At 41.7% G+C, this 20470-nt stretch overlaps 1 protein-coding gene across 4 annotated transcripts in view; it reads left to right on the top strand.

Annotated features, from left to right (window-relative positions):
- The window catches only part of TMOD1 (tropomodulin 1), a 186101-nt gene extending 166624 nt beyond the window's left edge, over window positions 1–19477 (top strand). For 2 of the 4 annotated variants that reach the window (XM_073549738.1, XM_073549735.1), the window contains exons 8-11: window positions 9675–9818; window positions 12806–12950; window positions 16181–16245; window positions 17919–19477. In XM_073549738.1, coding sequence (XP_073405839.1) covers window positions 9675–9818; window positions 12806–12950; window positions 16181–16245 — 354 coding nt within the window. In that variant the 3' untranslated portion in view covers window positions 17919–19477. The remainder of the gene's footprint in view (window positions 1–9674; window positions 9819–12805; window positions 12951–16180; window positions 16246–17918) is intronic. The other 2 variants (XM_073549737.1, XM_073549736.1) reach the window with 2 other exon arrangements.
- The last annotated feature ends 993 nt before the right edge of the window (window positions 19478–20470 follow it).

Here is a 20470-nt window from a genome sequence, read left to right as displayed (position 1 = left end):
ACACCTCAACATTTGCTGCTGTGCTAACCGGTGGGCTTACAGTGGGGGAAACAATGTAGCGTTGCTGACTACCTTCGTTGTGATCAGTTGCACATGTGGCACTTGAGGTTTGGTGTTGTGTCCACGCTTGCAAGTGCATGCTGGTTAAATGTCTAAGCATGCAACTGGTATTCAAATTTTTCAGATTTTTCCCTCGGCTAAAGGTCTTTGCGCACTTCTTACAGATAACCTTGGCCTGATCATGAGGATTTTGTTCAAAAAAGTGCCACACTGCACTCTTCCTACTTTGGCAGACATTTTGCGGCCTAGCACGCTGTGATCTTTTGACCCTCTGGACAAGCTGTCCAGCAACTCTTTTGATGTTTGGAACCTGTCTTTGGAGTGCTCCGGGCCTGCCAGATAACAGCTGTTGCGATGTCGATGTCTGCTGTGGATGCTCCTCATCTGAGCTATTGGAAGCAGCACCCTCTTCCCCCAATGGATGCCAATCTGGGTCAACAACTGGGTCATCCATCACCTCCTCTTCTATGTCATGTGCACCTTCCTCTGTGTCACCGTGTATGGTGGTATAGTGTGCGGGAAGGGGCACCTGAGTCTCATCAGGGTCAGAATCTGGCTCTGTACACTGCGAGGACAATGTAGTGCTCTGAGTGAATGTACCAGCAGAATCATCCATCAGCGGCTGTGCATCAGTGCACTCCATGTCAGATTCATCTTGGCCTGGGTAATTCACCATTTGACTTGATAATCCAGGCATGGTATGTGAAAACAGCTCCATGGAGTAATCAGTAGTATGGCCTGCATCATCCTTCAATCTTGGTTGGGGTGAAGGACACAAGGAAAGGTGTGGTTCATGAACATGAGCCTCCAATGACGACTCAGTGCTTTTACTTTTTACAACTGAAGAAGAGGAGGCGATAGAGCTGGAGGCTGAGTCAGCAATGTAAGACAAAACTTTTTCCTGATGCTCTGGCTTTAAAAGCGGTTTGCCAACTCCTAGAAAACTAAGCGTTCGAGGCCTTATGTAGCCAGACGATGACGCAGGGTCAGCACCTTCTGCATTCGGTCCTATTTTGCTCTTGCCACTACCATCAGATCCACCACCAACACCATCATTACCAGCTGCCAACCCCCGCCCAATTCCACGGCCTCTTCCACCAGCCTTCCTCATTTTTGGTAGAAATGTAGACAAAATCCAACAAACTATATAGTAATGTAAAACAAGGTACAAGGTATCTATAGGACAGGGGAGATTTTGAATTTCTGCAGACACTTGTGGACACTGGACACTTTTGGATTGTGTGAGGCCCACTGATATCTGAGCGCTATGTGACAGGCTCGATGGCACAGCTGTGACCAAAGTGACTAGAGGATAAGGGAGATTTTGAATCTCTGCACACACTTTTGGACACTGGACACATTTGGATTGTGTGAGGCCCAATGAATATCTGAGCGCTATGTGACAGGCTCGATGGCACAGCTGTGACAAAAGTGACTAGAGGATAAGGGAGATTTTGAATCTCTGCACACACTTTTGGACACTGGATGGACTTTTGGATTGTGTGAGGCCCACTGATATCTGAGCGCTATGTGACAGGCTCGATGGCACAGCTGTGACCAAAGTGACTAGAGGATAAGGGAGATTTTGAATCTCTGCACACACTTTTGGACACTGGATGGACACTTTTGGATTGTGTGAGGCCCACTGATATCTGAGCGCTATGTGACAGGCTCGATGGCACAGCTGTGACCAAAGTGACTAGAGGATAAGGGAGATTTTGAATCTCTGCACACACTTTTGGACACGACACTTTTGGATTGTGTGAGGCCCAATGAATATCTGAGCGCTATGTGACAGGCTCGATGGCACAGCTGTGACAAAAGTGACTAGAGGATAAGGGAGATTTTGAATCTCTGCACACACTTTTGGACACTGGATGGACACTTTTGGATTGTGTGAGGCCCACTGATATCTGAGCGCTATGTGACAGGCTCGATGGCACAGCTGTGACCAAAGTGACTAGAGGATAAGGGAGATTTTGAATCTCTGCACACACTTTTGGACACTGGATGGACACTTTTGGATTGTGTGAGGCCCACTGATATCTGAGCGCTATGTGACAGGCTCGATGGCACAGCTGTGACCAAAGTGACTAGAGGATAAGGGAGATTTTGAATCTCTGCACACACTTTTGGACACTGGACACTTTTGGATTGTGTGAGGCCCAATGAATATCTGAGCGCTATGTGACAGGCTCGATGGCACAGCTGTGACCAAAGTGACTAGAGGATAAGGGAGATTTTGAATCTCTGCACACACTTTTGGACACTGGATGGACACTTTTGGATTGTGTGAGGCCCACTGATATCTGAGCGCTATGTGACAGGCTCGATGGCACAGCTGTGACCAAAGTGACTAGAGGATAAGGGAGATATTGAATCTCTGCACACACTTTTGGACACTGGATGGACACTTTTGGATTGTGTGAGGCCCACTGATATCTGAGCGCTATGTGACAGGCTCGATGGCACAGCTGTGACCAAAGTGACTAGAGGATAAGGGAGATTTTGAATCTCTGCACACACTTTTGGACACTGGACACTTTTGGATTGTGTGAGGCCCAATGAATATCTGAGCGCTATGTGACAGGCTCGATGGCACAGCTGTGACAAAAGTGACTAGAGGATAAGGGAGATTGGATTGCTTTTAAAAAAGCAGTTTGCGGAGCAGTGGGTAAACAGCAATGCAGGAATGTCAGGAAGCCTTAGAAGGCAGCCCAACAACCAACACCACTGATACACCACTATATATCCTCCCCTTGCACTGCACACACAGTGACTGGTGTGTTGTGCAGGCCAAATTGCTAGCAGCAGAAGCAGTTTTTTTGTCTTCTCAGCAGGACAAAAAAAAAAAATTGGGATTGCTTTTAAAAAAGCAGTTTGCGGAGCAGTGGGTAAACAGCAATGCAGGAATGTCAGAAAGCCTTAGAAGGCAGCCCAACAACCAACACCACTGATACACCACTATATAGCCTCCCCTTGCACTGCACACACAGTGACTTGTGTATTGTGCAGGCCAAATCGCTAGCAGCAGAAGCAGTTTTTTTGTCTTCTTCCCTGCCTAACGCTCTCCCTACAGAATCAGCAGCAACCTCTCCCTATACTAAGATCGGCAGAAGTAAGATGGCGGTCGGCGTGCACGCCCTTTTATACCCCCTGTGACGCCCACCAAAGCAAGCCAATCACTTGCATGCCCTTCTAAAAGATGGTGGTGACCCGTGCCTATGTCATCACGTTGCCCACAGTGTCCGTGGATCCTGATTGGCTGAAAAAGAGCGCAAAACAAACTTTTGAAACGCGACTTTGGCGCGTAAGTCGCCGACCTCGTGGCCGACCTCATCCTAGGTCGGGTTTCGTTTCATGAAACCCGACTTTGCCAAAAGTCGGCGACTTTTGAATTTTTTCGACTCGTTTCGCTCAACTCTATATGAGACCAATGATTCTGTATGGAGAAATATATGGGCCTCATTACTCTGTATAGCGCACTATGCGGTGGCCATAATACTGTATGGAGTAATATACTGTCCGTTTTTGGAGCTATTGGAGAAATTAAAATGGATATCAGTCATGAGATGTAAGAAGTGTACTATACAGCTATTTCTCTGCCGTATAGGAGGATCATGAATTTGGGCATGTGTTAAAGGAGCCCAGTGACTCTTTGGCCCAGGACTCACGAAAATTTGAAGCCAGCCCTACCCCCCCTCAACTTTAGCCAAATAACCCCCAGTTTTCAAAGCCTAACAATTATTATAAAGTAAATTAAGGTTGACAAGCTTAAGTAATAAGAATTGATGTTTTTGGCATTAAAATGGGCACTGTAGGTGTGTTTCCTGTCCTCCACTCCCTGCCGACCTTGGTTCCCCATTGACTTGCATTGGGTTTCGTGTTTCAGTCGGCCTTTGACTTTTCACGATAATCGGCCGATTGCGTTCGACCCGACTTTTGAGAAAGTCGGGTTTCATGAAACCCGACTCGGCCCGAAAAAAGGCAAAGTCGCTCATCTCTACCCACTACCCTTATATTGTTTCTCCTGAACCTGTTCTCCAAATCGTCTACTTTTGCCCATAAGCTTGAGATTAGTTGATCATGTCAGCATGAGTCCCATTCCATTTGGGGTATTTTATCTTCTAATTCACTGATCGCCCTTCTGCTGCTGTAGGAAACTTTTTGCAGATTTTGCCGCATGTAGGAAAAATAGGATGTAGCAGAGCTGCAGTGTGTTACAGTGGTGAACACATCTTTCAATGTAGGCTCAGTCTCCTGCTGTTATGGGCTGTTAGCAAAAGAAGCATCTCTGGCTTGGGATTGTAAGGCAGGGAGAACCTCAGGATCGTGTTTATCAAAGTTCCTTGATTTCCCTATGGGCATTGCGGGTCGTCCATTATCCCCCATCAAGTGACAAATATGCCTTTATAGAAGTGGGAACCTTTTTTCCTGGGGTCCTAGTAAAGCTGGATACCTTCACCGCCGCATTAGCTGCCACCGCTTTTCCCACCCTTATACCTGCCAAAGGCGTATCCAGCGCCATCTGGGATTTCTCTGCCCGCTGTGTGAGCCACTTCCCAGAGCTTTTTACCTGCCATAATGATGCTGCTGATGGGTGTCCAAGATATTCCGAAGTACAGGATCGCAGGGGCGCAGTGGAGTTTTATGCAGGCCATTGTCCCCAGAGCTGTTGTGCTGAAAGACCGCCCACATGCCCGGCCAAGGCATGCCTCCCAAATTATTTGTTAAATATTCCATTTATATATTGTTAAAGCATGTGCAAACGTGAAGCCTTATTTTCCCACTACTTCATATTACTTTGCAAATGGACTGCTTGCATCATATGACCACTGCTTGGTATTTCATCCAAGCTGAAAGAGGTTGGTAGGTGAATGTATTTTTCCATTTTATTTTAACCCCTTAATGACCGCCGATACGCCTTTTAACGGCGGCAGTTAAGGGTACTTATATCTCAATGTGCTTTTTAATTTTTTAATAAGGCTGTAGCGCCCTCCCAGAGTCGGATAATCTCGGGGGTCTCAGCTACTGGAGCTAGCTGAGATCCTGGAGAACATAATCAGGGCCGGATTTTACGGTCCCCTGTCACGTGATTGCCGTTATTCACCGAAAAAATAATCCGATCTCCCGGCCCTTCTCCTCACTTCCTGGAAAAAAATGGCGGGCACATGGCAACAATAGGGAATTTTTACTATTGGTTCCTTTTGATCACTGTGATTTACAACAAATAGTAAATGAAATAACCCTTTGTCACCCCGTTAGTTAGATAAAAATTATAAAATGCAGTTTTAAATTTTTTTTCCATCCGTTAGGGTTGGGGTTAGGATTGCCATAGGGTTTAGGGTTGTGGGTAAAGTTGTGTTAGGGTGTGGGTTTGGGTAGTGTTAGAAGTAGGGCTCATACCCACATGCGAGAAATATGGACGAGTGCAATCCGTTAAAAAAATGGATTGCACTCGTCCAATGCTATTCAATCATTTCAGCTGAAATCGGACTGAGAAAAAAATTGCAGTATGCTGCGATTTGCTGCGTATCTCGGATGAGACTAGCCAATGCAAGTCAACGGGTGCGAGAATAAAAACGCACAGAATAGGGACCATCCTTATGCCATCCATTTTTGACAGATACATTACCATTCTGTTTAATAGAAAACTGTAAATGGTCCTGTAAATTACTGTAGAAAAATGGTTGCATACGCATGTCATACGGAAGTTATACGGATGCTATGTGAGAAAAATCAGATTGTACTTGCATGACACTCATCCGTTTTTTCAGTCCGGAAATCGGATAGTTTTTTTCTCAGAAATGGGTATGAGCCCTTAGAGTTAGAATTGGGGATTTTTCAAAAGTAAACAAAAAAATGACGATGATATACGGATTGTGTTGAATACAAGTGCTCACTACTCGACTTTGCATCGGGTTCTCGGATATGCACAAAGTATCACGGATTCCCACATTCCCACATTTTTGGGGGGTGTCTATCAGCCGTAAAACATGCAAGGCAGGAACTTGAGCATGTCACTCCAGCACCCACAATATTCGGTGCATACCCAAGCACCCGATACAAACTGGACTCAAGTGCACTCAACACTAATGATGACATATTCAATATGACAACCTAATGTTATCAAATTCTGTGTTGTAACTGTGGGTTTAAATGCTCACTATGCCACTGAATTAAATCCTTGAGAGGTGTGGTTTACAAAATGGGCTCACTTGTGGGGGGTTTCCACTGTTTAGGCACATTGAGGCCTCTCCAAACGCTACATGGCGTCTGCTATTGATTCCAGCCAATGATGCATTCAAAAAATCAAACGGTGCTTCTTCCAAGCCCTGCCATGCACCTAAACAGTAGATTTCCCCCACATATGAGGTATCAGCATTCTCAGGAGAAGTTGCACAACACATTTTAGGGTCCATTTTCTCTTGTTATCCTTGTGAAAATAAAAAAGTTTGGGTCTAAAGTAAATTTTTTGTGAAAAAAGTTAAATGTTAATTTTTTCCTTTCACATTGCTTCAGTTCTCTTGAAGCACCTGAAGGGTTAAAAACTTCTTGAAGGTGATTTTGAGCACCTTGAGATGTTTTCAGTTTTTAGAATTATGCCACTTTTCGGTATTTTCTGTCATATAGACCCCTCAAAGTCATTTCAAATGTGATATGGTCCATAAAAAAGATGGTTTTGTAAATTTTGTCGGAAAAATGTGAAATCGCTGGTCAAATTTTAACCCTTCTAACTTACTAACAAAAAATTATGTATTAAAATTTTGCTGATGTAAAGTTGACATGTGGGAAATGTTATTTATGAACTATTTTGTGTGACATATCTCTCTGATTTAAGGACACAAAAACTAAAAGTTTTAAAATTTAAACATTTTTTTCATAAATAAATGCAAGTCATATCGAAGAAATTTGATCACTATCATGAAGTACAATATGTCACAAAAAACTATCTCCGAATCACTGGGATCTGTTGAAGCGTTCCAGAGTTATTACCACATAAAGTAACAGTGGTCAGAATTGTAAAATTTGTCTTGCTCATTAAGGTCAAAATTGGCTTGGTCACTAAGGGGTTAAACAACTTTTTAGGATTTTACTTTTTTTTTACCAAAACAATACAACATTATACAATGTTTTGGTAATACATAACAAAACATTCCCAGATTTTCTGCTGGTGTAAGATAGCTCACATTAGCTTCCAACAGTTTTTTTATTCATTTTTAAGACTACTATGGGCACCATTTGTGAAATAAAATATAGTAGCGGATATCCTCTTTAAATTTACTAAGAAAACTTCACTTTTTTAAGTGTTATCTACAGTTGTGGCCAAAAGTATTGACACCCCTGCAATTCTGTCAGATAATACTCAGTTTCTTCCTGAAAATGATTGCAAACACAAATTCTTTGGTATTATTATCTTCATTTAATTTGTCTTAAATGAAAAAACACAAAAAGAATTGTCCTAAAGCCAAATTGGATATAATTCCACGCCAAACATAAAAAAGAGGGTGGACAAAAGTATTGGCACTGTTCAAAAAATCATGTGATGCTTCTCTAATTTGTGTAATTAACAGCACCTGTAACTTACCTGTGGCACCTAACAGGTGTTGGCAATAGCTAAATCACACTTGCAGCCAGTTGACATGGATTAAAGTTGACTCAACCTCTGTCCTGTGTCCTTGTGTGTACCACATTGAGCATGGAGAAAAGAAAGAAGACCAAAGTACTGTCTGAGGACTTGAGAAACCAAATTGTGAGGAAGCATGAGCAATCTCAAGGCTACAAGTCCATCTCCAAAGACCTGAATGTTCCTGTGTCTACCGTGCGTAGTGTCATCAAGAAGTTTAAAGCCCATGGCACTGTGGCTAACCTCCCTAGATGTAGACAGAAAAGAAAAATTGACAAGATATTTCAACGCAAGATTGTGCGGATGTTGGATAAAGGACCTCGACTAACATCCAAACAAGTTCAAGCTGCCCTGCAGTCTGAGGGTACAACAGTGTCAACCCATACTATCCGTCGGCGTCTGAATGAAAAGGGACTGTATGGTAGGAGACCCAGGAAGACCCCACTTCTTACCCCGAGACATAAAAAAGCCAGGCTGGAGTTTGCAAAAACTTACCTGAAAAAGCCTAAAACGTTTTGGAAGAATGTTCTCTGGTCAGATGAGACAAAAGTAGAGCTTTTTGGGCAAAGGCATCAACATAGAGTTTACAGGAGAAAAAAAAGAGGCATTCAAAGAAAAAAACTCGGTCCCTACAGTCAAACATGGCGGAGGTTCCCTGATGTTTTGGGGTTGCTTTGCTGCCTCTGGCACTGGACTGCTTGACCGTGTGCATGGCATTATGAAGTCTGAAGACTACCAACAAATTTTGCAGCATAATGTAGGGCCCAGTGTGAGAAAGCTGGGTCTCCCTCAGAGGTCATGGGTCTTCCAGCAGGACAATGACCCAAAACACACTTCAAAAAGCACTAGAAAATGGTTTGAGAGAGAGCACTGGAGACTTCTAATGTGGCCAGCAATGATTCCAGACCTGAATCCCATAGAACACCTGTGGAGAGATCTAAAAATGGCAGTTTGGAGAAGGCATCCTTCAAATATCAGGGACCTGGAGCAGTTTGCCAAAGAAGAATGGTCTAAAATTCCAGCAGAGCATTGTAAGAAACTCATTGATGGTTACCGGAAGCGGTTGGTCACAGTTATTTTGGCTAAAGGTTGTGCAACCAAGTATTAGCCTGAGGGTGCCAATACTTTTGTCTGGCCCATTTTTGGAGTTTTGTGTGAAATGATCAATGTTTTGCTTTTTGCTTCATTCTCTTTTGTGTTTTTTCATTTAAGACAAATTAAATGAAGATAATAATACCAAAGAATTTGTGTTTGCAATCATTTTCAGGAAGAAACTGAGTATTATCTAACAGAATTGCAGGGGTGTCAATACTTTTGGCCACAACTGTACCTAAGGCCTCATTCAGACATCATTACAGTGTTAATCACAGACTGCCCACTGATGCCATCCATGTGTGGTCTCTGATTTTCATGGTCCTATAGACTTTTTACATCCTAGATGTCAATCGATCAAAAGCGAACATGTCTCCACACAGCCCACAAAAAAAGCCACCGACATGTGAACAACTCCATAGACTATAATGGGTACGTATTGTATCCATGAATACCACAGATATAATATGTACTTGAAAAACGGAACAGACACCAATTACTGTAGGGTTCAAGGAAGGAGGATGACCAGTAGTAAGCTATTTACCCCGTATCTCGTCACACGGTTCTACAAGAGAAAAACAACAGGCTATATTGATTGACATATAGTTATGTCATATGGCAAAATAGTGTCATGAAAAAAAGTTTCTAATAAAAGAAACAAGCCTTCATATGGCTATAGCCACAAGAAATCATGGCTCTCAAAGTGCAGTGATAAAAAAATGAAAAAGATCAGTACGCCCTTTTAATTGTATTTGTTTGAGGAACAAAAAAAATCTTAATTTACAAGTGGTTCACCTGTACAAACTGTGCAACGGAGAGCTGTATGAGCAAAACAGTGGGGTTGTACTGTAAAGCATACCACTTTTTATTCACGCATGCTTTTTCTTTGTTGAAGGCTTTTGCAGATATGCTGAAAGTCAATACCGCTCTAAAGAGCTTAAACGTGGAGTCTAATTTCATCAGCGGAACAGGAATCTTAGCTCTTGTGGAATCTCTCCAGCAAAACACATCATTGGTGGAGCTGAAGATAGACAATCAGGTATATTGAGAAATGTTCCTATTAGTGTTTGGTGACCATATCATCTTGGTCCATGGCATCCTGTATCAGTGTTTGATGACCATTACTCCAAATCATCCTATATTCAGATTTTTGAAAGATTGGAGATTTTCATTCCTCCACTACTGAGAAATTAGTGTTTGAATCAACATGCTAAGGCTGTACATCTGAAGCCTCTGTCACAAAAACCCTATTCCCCGTGCAGCATTGATTACTCCTTGATTGACAACCTTTATGCTCTGTGTCTTCAGGCAAAAGAGATGTTAGTCACCTGGGTGCAGGCTCGGACTGGCCCACAGGGTAACAGGGAAATCCCCTGGTGGGTCCTTGGTGCAGATCTGGGCCCCCAACCCCACTGTATGGGCAGTACTTGGCATAATTTGCTTGATTCACTCTGTATAGAAAAAAGCAGCATCTCATCACCCATTAACTAAACTGCCCAGTTTATCATATAGATGTAGAGTTAAATTTGTGAACGAGTGTAATGGAATATGTGTATGCAGGTGAAAAGTGGGCCCCCAAAGTCAATGCTGCTGGTGGACCCTTGGCATCCCAGTCCAACACTGCCTGGGTGGGTAATAGAGCTGGAATGACAGAGGCTTTAGTTCTTAATTATATATCACTCCAAACGCTGACTTCAGTCACGAGGAACATGCTGGCCATGTAAAGGTATTGCTGGACTTGTCTTCGAAAGAGCTACATCCACATATAAATAGTTTGTGGTGTGAAATCCTGTTGACAGATTCCCTCAACCTCTTACCAGTAAGTTCAGTGTTGGCTCCTTGTCCTTGATGTGGGTTCAGTGGCTGAGCCTGCATCTTTCCTGGCAGACGGTGACTGTGTTAATCAGCCATCATATACCGCTAACAGCTGCCAGTGGAGCGGAGTACTGCCTGTGTCCGTTAACCTGTTAAATGCCACTGTCAGTTCTGTGACAGCAGCATTTACAGTACGATGCCTGATGGTGCGCTGTTCTAAGCACCTACAGGTGCCCCAGACAGTGATGCACCAATCACTTTCCATGACAGCCAAAGGATTACTGAAGACCACTTGTCCATCATGACAGTGCCTCCATCCAGGCTATCATAAAAAAAAGTTTTTTTTTCTATACACAGCAGCACTTTAGTATTATTGTGTAGAGTACAAACAATAGGACAATCACAGGTACAAGTCCCCTAAGAGGGACTGACAAATACATTGAACATGAAAAAAAAATATGTTTTTTAAAAATATCAAATTTAAATTACCCCTCCTTTTCCCAACCTAAACATTAATAAATATAAAAAATACACATATGTGGTATCTCCACATCCCTTAAAGGTCCGATATATTAAAATATAGAGTTAATTAACACAATTGGTAAAATAAATAAATTCGAAATGCCAGAATGGCTGACTTTTGGCCACCACAGCACCACAAAAAATGCAATAAAAAGCAATCCAAACTTCGTTATGCACCCCAAAGTGCTATGAATAAATATGTCTCCTACGTCACAAAAAAACAATCTGTCATAAAGCTCCATCTATACACAGCAGTACTGTAGTATTGCTGTGTATAGTACAAACAATAGGAGAATCACAGGTTCAAGTCCCCTAAGGGGAGTAATAAATAAATTGAAAAAATGGCGGCACAAGTGAATTTTGTTTTACAAATGTACAATTTTTTTCACTTAAAAAAATCTATTCAAATCACATTGCTTGGTAATTACTACAGCAGCATGAAAATGTAAAAACTGTAAAAAAAAAACAAAAAAAAAAAAAAAACTGTGAAAACAAAAATAGATGATGCAATTCAAAAGCACTACCTGTTCTGCAAAAACCAAACCCTCATACGACTATATTGACAGAGAAATAAAAAAAGGTATAGCATTTAGAAGGAGAGGAAAAACGAAAGTGCAAAAATGAGTTCGAGAAGCTGTTCAACTGGGCTGTTTTGATGCTTTTACCTTAAGGCTACGTTCACACGTTGCGGTTTTTTCGCGGCAGTTTTAAACGCGCGATTTTGCCACGAAAATGCGAAAAATAAGCATCCCATGCATTCCTATGGGATTCCGTAATTAGCTGCGTTTTTTTCCGTGGCGGAATCGCTTCGCGGTAAAAAATGCAGCATGCTCATTAATTTTGCGGAATCGTGGTGATCCCACACCCATAGAAATGCATTGTTCTGCTTACTTTCCGCATGTGGCTGTGCCCACCATGCGAAAAGTAAGCAGAACATTTGCGGATGGTACCCACGGTTCAGAGGAGAGGAGATTCTCCTCCAGGCTCTGGGTACCATATCCCTGTAAAAAAAAAAGAATTAAAATAAAAAATCATGTTATATTCACCTTGCGACGGCCACCGATCTTCTTCGCGCCTCTCTCCACGCTCCCGGCATCTTCCGGTCCCAGAAATCCTTTGCGCGAATGACCGCGATGACCTCGCGGCATCGTGAGACGCGACGTCATTGTGGTCTCGTGAGACGCGACGTCATTGTGGTCTCGTGAGACGCGACGTCATTGTGGTCTCGTGAGACGCGACGTCATCGTGGTCACGCGAGGACGAGACAAGGATTACTGGGACCGGAAGATGCCGGGATCGTGGAGAGAGGCGGGAAGAAGATCGGGCTGTTGGGAGGTGAGAATAACATTATTTTTTATTTTTTGTATTATTTTTACATCCTATCTTTTACTACTGATGCCGCATAGGCAGCCTCAATAGTAAAGCAGGAAAAATGCTGCGTTTCCACACATGGGATCAAGCCCTAAGGATTGTTTGTAACTGAAGTGAAATGTAAGTCTTTGGGAGTGAAGTTACATTATACTTTTACAGAGATTCTGCTCAGTAATCTTGAACAGGTATTACAATGTAAACTAGAATTTTTAGCATTTTAGTCTCCGTGACAAAATAGCAGTTGTAGAAAACGGAGTATTACAAATAACACTGGTTTCTCACACTCTACTAATTATTTACTTTCAAAATTTCTTCTAGAGCCAACCACTTGGTAATAAAGTGGAAATGGAAATTGCAAGTATGCTAGAAAAAAATTCAACACTTCTCAAATTTGGTTATCATTTCACCCAGCAAGGACCGAGATTGCGAGCATCTACTGCTATGATGAATAATAATGATCTTGGTAAGATGATAATACTGATACTGGGTAATATATCTGACATCTGCAACATGATTGTAATATTCAGAATGTTTTTGCTTTCTGCTGAAATAGAGATCAATTGTTTGCTTGAAGGTTTTGGTGCCACCTGTTACTCAAAGTCTTTTATTAGATCATGTTAGTTGTAGCGCTTGCCACAAGTTGCATGTATGAAAGACAGTAATAACAAGATTTACAGAAGCACTCCTATAAACTTTTTTTTTTTTCTAAATCTGTGTATGTGTGTGCGGACGTCTTTTCCGGTATCGAGCACTGCTGCGGTCCTCTTGTGAGTTACGTCACCGCTTATCACCGGATTACTCTTATGGCCTATGCGTGAGACAGAAGTCTCTTATATATTGTATGTCAACAAAGCCTACTTGTGAAAGTCATGGAAGAAGACCAAGGAGGAAACTGTTGAAAAGCAAATTAAAAAAACAGCGAGATTGAAATTTGGCAAAATACATTTTGAAAAGCCACAAAGTCTCTGGAAGAATTCCCTTTGGACAGACAAAACAAAATGGGAGTTTTTTCGCAAGTAACATCAGCTTGATGTTCACTGATGCAAAAATGAAGCAAAGAAGAAAAAAAAGAACATTGCACCTACTGTGAAATGGAGCCTTGGTTTTGTTGTTTTGGTACGGTTTACCTGCATCTGGCTCAGGGTGCTGTGAATCTGTGCAGGGTACAATGAAATCTCAAGACTAAGGCCGGCGTCAGACTTGCAAGAAACTTACACGAGTCTTGCATCTCAATATCCGGCACTGCCACTGGCACTCGGGACCAGAGTGTGTGGCTGCAAGTGTTTCTATGCAGCTGAGAGCTCCGGTCCCAAGTGTTGGCGGCAGTGCCGGGTATTGAGATGCGAGACTCGTGCGAGTTTCTTGCAAGTCTGACCCCGGCCTTATAAGGCATTCCGGAGCCAAATATGCTGTCTAGTGCCAGAAAGGTGTGTCTGATTTGATGGTCATGGGTCCTCCAACAAGATAATGTCCCAAAACATGGCAAAAACATTCAAGAATGACAAAGAGCAAAGCATTGGACTATGCTAAAGTGGCCTTCTATGAGCCCTGATCTAACTCCTATTGAACAGCTGTGGAAGGAGCTGAAACATGTAGTCTGGAAAAGGCAACCTTCACTCCCGAGACCTCTTGAGTAGTTCGCTCATGAGGAGTAGGGCAAAATACCTGTGGACTAGTTCAGAAGCCTCATTGAGAGCTGCAGAAATTGTCTCTTTGTAGTGATTACCTGAAAAGTTTGTACAACAAAATCTTAAGCTAAGGAGGCCATCATTTTTGTCCAAGCTATTTTCATTAGTTTTTTATTATTTTATTATTATTATTTTTCTGATCAACCACAATTCAAAAGCAGTGTCTGATTTTCATTAGATATTACTTTTCTTAGTTGCAAGTTATTTCAGTGACCATTGTGGGTTTTTCTATCTTTAACAGAAGGTGTATCAACAATTTTTGTCCATGCCTGTACACGTATACACAGGTTTGGGGGAAAAGGTTCATGGGAGGGCTTCTTTATCAAAACATAGAAAAATGCAAATCTTTGCTAGGACATAAAAAAAAACACACTGTATATTACTGTAATAATATATTTGAAAGGAACTTAACATGTCTATGAACTAGGCATAGGATATGGCACAGGTCTGTTAATGATCTGAGGATTCTTGTGTTACTGGTCTATAGGAAAGTAATTTGGAGAATAAACTATTCTGAACCCAAGTAATCATTTAAAAAGAAGAGAGGACTCCAGAGACTATATACATACTCGTGTATAAGCCGCCCCCCTCGGCTTATACACAAGTCAATTGTCCCAGAGGGACGGTGGGGGAGGAGGAGCAGCGGAGCAGTGGGTCACAGAGGCAGCAGCTGGCGGCTGTAATTGTGCCTGCTGCTAAAGAGAAATGAATATTCATTTCTCTTATAGTGTGCACAATGACACCCACAGTCGCCGGTTTCCAGAAGACATCCAACTCACCTTCCTGCTGCATCTCGTTGGTTCCAGCGCCAGCAGCATTTCCGGCCGAGCGATCACGTGGCCCCGCTCATTAAGGTAATGAATATGCATGCCTCTCCACTCCCATAGGCGTGGAGTGAATATTCTTTACCTTAATGAGCAGTGCCACGTGATCACTCGGCAGAACGGGAACGAGATGCATTGAGGGTGCGCGAGCAAGGTGAGTACGATGTTTGTTTGTTTTTTAATAGGAAACATGCATACAAGGATAGGGGATAATGAGCCATGCATACAAGGACAGCGATGGGGGGAGCCATGCATACAATGACAGGAATCGAGGAGACATGCTTAGAAGGGTAGGAGATAATGAACCATGCATACAAGGACAGGGACGGGGGAGCCATGCATACCAGGACAGCGATGGGGGAGCCATGCATACTAGGATAGGGGATAAGAAGCCATGCATACCAGGACAGGGATGAAGTGACAATGCATACCCGGCTTATACTCAAGTCAATAAGCTTACCTAGTTTTTCGTGGCAAAATTAAGTGCCTCGGCTTATACTCGAGTATATATAGTAAACCTATAATATTATGAAGTCATGACCTCCAAATGATACATAAAAGATATTTTTATTAACAACCATTGAAAAGATCCAAAAGATAAAACCAAAAATTATATCAATACAGTATGTAAAAGATCAAAACTTAATCGTATTGACTCACAAAAGGGTCAGATATGAGGTTCCCAGTTACAACTCAAAGAAAAGGAGACACACCAAGGCAAATGGGTATCAGTAGTGAGTGAATGTTCCACCGAATAGTAAATGATCAATAAAAATCGATAACAAATGAAAGTGCATGAGTTCAAAAGAGTGTGTATTCCACCAGTGGGGTATATCACTATAGTCGAATACACTAGAGTGGAATACTATGTAAAAATCTTTATTGTGGTTCTCCTGAGGAATAAACTGCAATCTATTTCTGTTCATCGGAATTCTTCAAAAGCAGCGCAGCACACCATCATGGTTTTTTACTCTATATCTGGTTTAAAACCTGCACCCAATTTTATAAATGTACCCTTAAGTGTTACATTATCCTTATCTGCCTTGGTGACGATAGCAATAGACATGTGTATAGAATAGAATAAAAAACATCAAATTTCATTTAGAACATGTTTGTTGTATATTTTTCATCATGTCCGTATACAGGATATGACAGATAAGTGATGTGCTTCTTGTTTACAGCTCGTATACATAGATCTGATGAGCCGTGGCATAACTTTTCAGCTCTGGACCTGGAGGATGTATAAGTATAGATACAATCTCTATACATTTCTCTTGGCAGTTCTTCATTTTCTCTGCCACAGGCAGTGCTCTTGTCTGCAACCCTTCGACTCTTTACCGCATTACTCTCACTTTGCTGTCTTCATTTCACCACATTGCTGTTTTTCTCTGCTCAGAACTTGATTGCTTTGGCTATATTCCTTACCTTATTGATATTACATTATTCTCAATGATGTGAAATGACAATTGACATTGTATGTTTACATATTTAAACAGGTCCGGTGATAAATTAGCTCTGCCTCTTACAGACTTCGGCATAAGTAATAGTGTTTTAACTCTACTACTTTTGCCAAAACTCCATAAACAAGGAAAATGAAATACATTTTTAATTTTAGGTAAAAAGTTACAAAAAAAAAAGCACCACATTCATAATTTTTATATGTTTACTCCAAATCTGATGAAACTATGAACAATAAGCTGAGCAGAAATTCCAAAATTATTCTCCTTCTCTGATTGGCAAAATTTTATTTGATACGTTACAGTTCATTATCTTGTTTCTCCATCACTAAATTAAATTTCCACTTTGGTCAAACTTTGGAAAAGTGATGAGAAGATATATTTATTAGGGTGATGGCCTCCAATCCATAGACCCTGCCAATCCATCAGTGAGGAAGGTAGCAATTCTTGAGCTGTCTCTGTCCTCTTAATTCCCTGCATGTGCCTAGATTGCCGGGCACATAGGATATGGCAGGATGAGAACAGTAGTCCATGCCAGCAGTGCTGAAGTACACCGTTGTTGAAGTGGGCTGTTTCAATCGTCTCTTTGTGATTTTTTTCTAAAGCTGGTGGAAATGTAGTTAAGGTCATGTTCACATGTTACGTATATTTTGTGGACTTTCCTATTTGATTTCAAGGTGAATAATTTGCAGCATATTATAGTAGTAAGGTGAGATATCTAGGAATCTCAAGGATTTTTATGCAGTTTTTATAGCCAAAGGCCAGAATTGGTTTAAAAAGAAAATGTAAAGGAAATAGATTCTGTTTCAGATGTCCATGATAATCGGTCCAATATCGGATCGCAATGCTCGGACTGGCCGCACATCTTCTGATCCGATGATGATAGTGTCATATATTTCTATGAAGCTGTCACGCTCAGGTCAGGAGATGGACGACCAACCCATGTACTGTGATCCGACACTGGACCCATTATCGCAGACATCTGAAACAGGTCTTTTACTACTCCTGCTCTATTTAAAGAGCGATCAAGTGCTCCCTTTGCTTTGTACAAAGTAAAGTACAAGTACTGAATATTTTAATTTACATATATTTTTTACACAAAAATGTTTTAGTTTTGTCCTAACCATGAGCTACTAAAATGAAAGGGACATGATACTAAATAAGGAAGGTTGTATTCAGAACATGGGGAAGTCAATATCTAAATAAACCTGACAAATAATTTACATTTATCACTTGAAGGTGGTTGTTACATTCTGATTGCAAAGCTAAACATTAGTCATAAATCAGAGTAGCTGATAGTTTAAGAATAAAAATGCTCCTCACAGGTAGCCAAAGCCTTTAAAATAAAAAGGGAAGTGGGAGACTGAGTATTTACGTGCTACACAAAGTTGGATGCAGAGAAGTCTATTAAATTGGCTGAAAAAAATGTGACTGCCAATAATATTTCTATTTTCCCTAACAGTGAGGAAGAGAAGGCTGGCCGACCTGGATGGCCCAATATTTCCAAAATGCCGAAGCGGAGTGTAAAACGAAGGTGAAGAGAGCACCACACAGCAGGACCCTTTCATTGAGAGTTTGTGCCAGGGTGCAGAATGCCTTTATCAGAGTGACAGCCCAACATCTGTATTTCATACCTCAGTACTCCACAATGCCAGACTGTATGCAGCCAAATAGTGCAATATGGTGTCACCAAGGAGAAGAAATACACAACAACCCAAACTTCTGGAGATTCTACAGATCAACTGGATATTGTTAAACCTATTTTGCTATTGGTGTTTCTTGCATTTTTGGGATCATCACCTTGTTCACATAAATACAGTTCAGTACATGACCATGTACTGCTAATTATACAAATGTAGAAAATACATTGAGTATCGCTAACAGAAAGCCATAAAAATGATAATAATAACCAGCCGTATTAAAGGGAAACTGTCAGGGGATTCACATTGCCCAAAACAGTGGCAGCATGAATCGCAGCTTGACTGTACAATTGCAACCAGGCATATTATTCTATGAAAGCTCCAGTGTTTCTGAGAAAATATAACTTAAAGATCTAGCCGGCGCCAGACTAGTCTTATACCGTCCATGGCCAGCTCTTTACAGCACGGCTAGAGGTAATTGACAGATCCCTCCCTATGTACATGCAAGGGAGAGACTTGTCAATCATCTGCAAGAGCGCTGGGAATAGGCGGCTGGAAGCGGAGCTGGAGTAGTCTAATCCACAGCTATGGTCCACGGCTGGATCTTTAAATTATATTTCCTCTAGTTAAATACCTGGTTGCAGTTGTTCAGCCAGGCTGTGATTCCTGATCCCTGCAGTTTGGGCAGCCTCAATCACCTGACAGGTGCCCTGTAACCTGCATCAAATTTAAGGAAACCACATTCTTTTTTGATTGATAATCCAGGGTATTTTTCAGTTTGTGCTAGTTGTAAAATATGATTTCTTTACATCAAGTTTATCTTTTTATAAAAATATCGCCCAACTCAAACTCACTTTCCCACATTCCACATTTTTAGAAAAAAAATCCAAATTGACACTTGATTATACCAAGTATTAAAAATTATATTTTACATGTTATGAAGTTCTATAAATGTATATGTATGCAAACACTCATGTAAATCCATTAGTATAGTTATCACTCTATCACCAATTCAAGAAGCGCTCCAGTGAAGTTTTTTTTTTTCGTTTTTACAAAATCGATGTATATGTTGAGGTACTCTAGTGTATGGTAATATACTCCCCTACCACTGCCTGTGTCGGGTACCGGAGAAGGCAGCGGTAGGTGAGTATAATAACACATACTACATACACATATACACTTCTTTAGTAAAAAAAAACAACTTTGTGAGGGCTTCTTTAAGTTTATAGTGGCCATGCAAGAATCACAGCTTTACCGTCATCACCTTATGGACTCACATGTTCGCATTAAAACACATAGCACACAATATTTATGTTACGATAAATGAATCCTTTTAAAGGGAATCTGTCACCCCATTTTTGCTGTATGAGCTGTGGCCACCGCCAACAGGGGCTTATCTACAGCATTCTGTAATGCTGTAAATAAGCCCTCGATGTAAAGAGAAGAAAGACATGTTAGATTATTCTCACCCCGGGGTGGGGTCCGGTCCGGTCCAATGGGTGTCACGGTCCGACCGGCGCCTCCCATCTTCATACAATGACGCCCTCCTTCTTACTTCTGCTGCACCTCCTGCGCAGGCGTACTTTATCTGCCCTGTTGAGGGCAGAGTAAAGTACTGCAGTGCGCAGGCGCCGGACCTCTCTGATCTTTCCCGGGCGCCTGCGCACTGCAGTACTTTACTCTGCCCTCAGCAGGACAGATAAAGTACGCCTGCGCAGGAGGTGCAGCAGAAGTAAGAAGGAGGGCGTCATTGTATGAAGATGGGAGGCGCCGGACCGGACCGCGACACCCACCGCACTGGAGCACGCCCCCCAGTGAGTATAATCTAACTAGTTTTTCTTATCTTTCAGGTTACATCGGAGGCTTATCTACAGCATTACAGAATGCTGTAGATAATCCCCTGATGGCGGTGGCCGCAGCTCATACAGCAAAAATGGGGTGACAGATTCCCTTTAACATCTGATCATGACAGCACATGAGTGTCCACTTGCTCTCTGTAGGAATTAATGTCAACATATCACATAATTGCACCTTATAATCCTATATTGTGAAATATGTGGCACACTGTAATTTCTCTTAAAGGGAATCTGTCAGTAGGATCAACCCTTCTAAGTCACATGTATAGTGGTTTGCAAAAGTATTTACGTCCCCTGACTTTTAACTTATTTTGTTACTTTAGAATCTGTGTTGAAATATTTTTGTAATCCGGTTTGTATGTGATACGTCTGCACTAAATATTCTCAGTCGGTGAAATGAAGTGAGAAAAATGTAGGCATAAATTCAATTTATGGGAATGTGTATTTCTGTGGAACAAGGACATCGGTTTGCAGATATCCAGGTATCATGTTATTCAGCTTCTTATGACCTGAATGCC

This window comes from Dendrobates tinctorius, unplaced genomic scaffold, assembly GCF_039654945.1.
Source record: "Dendrobates tinctorius isolate UK_male_01 unplaced genomic scaffold, ASM3965494v1 ptg000160l, whole genome shotgun sequence".
Lineage (NCBI taxonomy): Eukaryota > Metazoa > Chordata > Amphibia > Anura > Dendrobatidae > Dendrobates > Dendrobates tinctorius.
The sequence above is the reverse complement of the archived record's forward strand: the minus strand, read 5'-3'. Positions and strand labels throughout refer to the sequence as shown.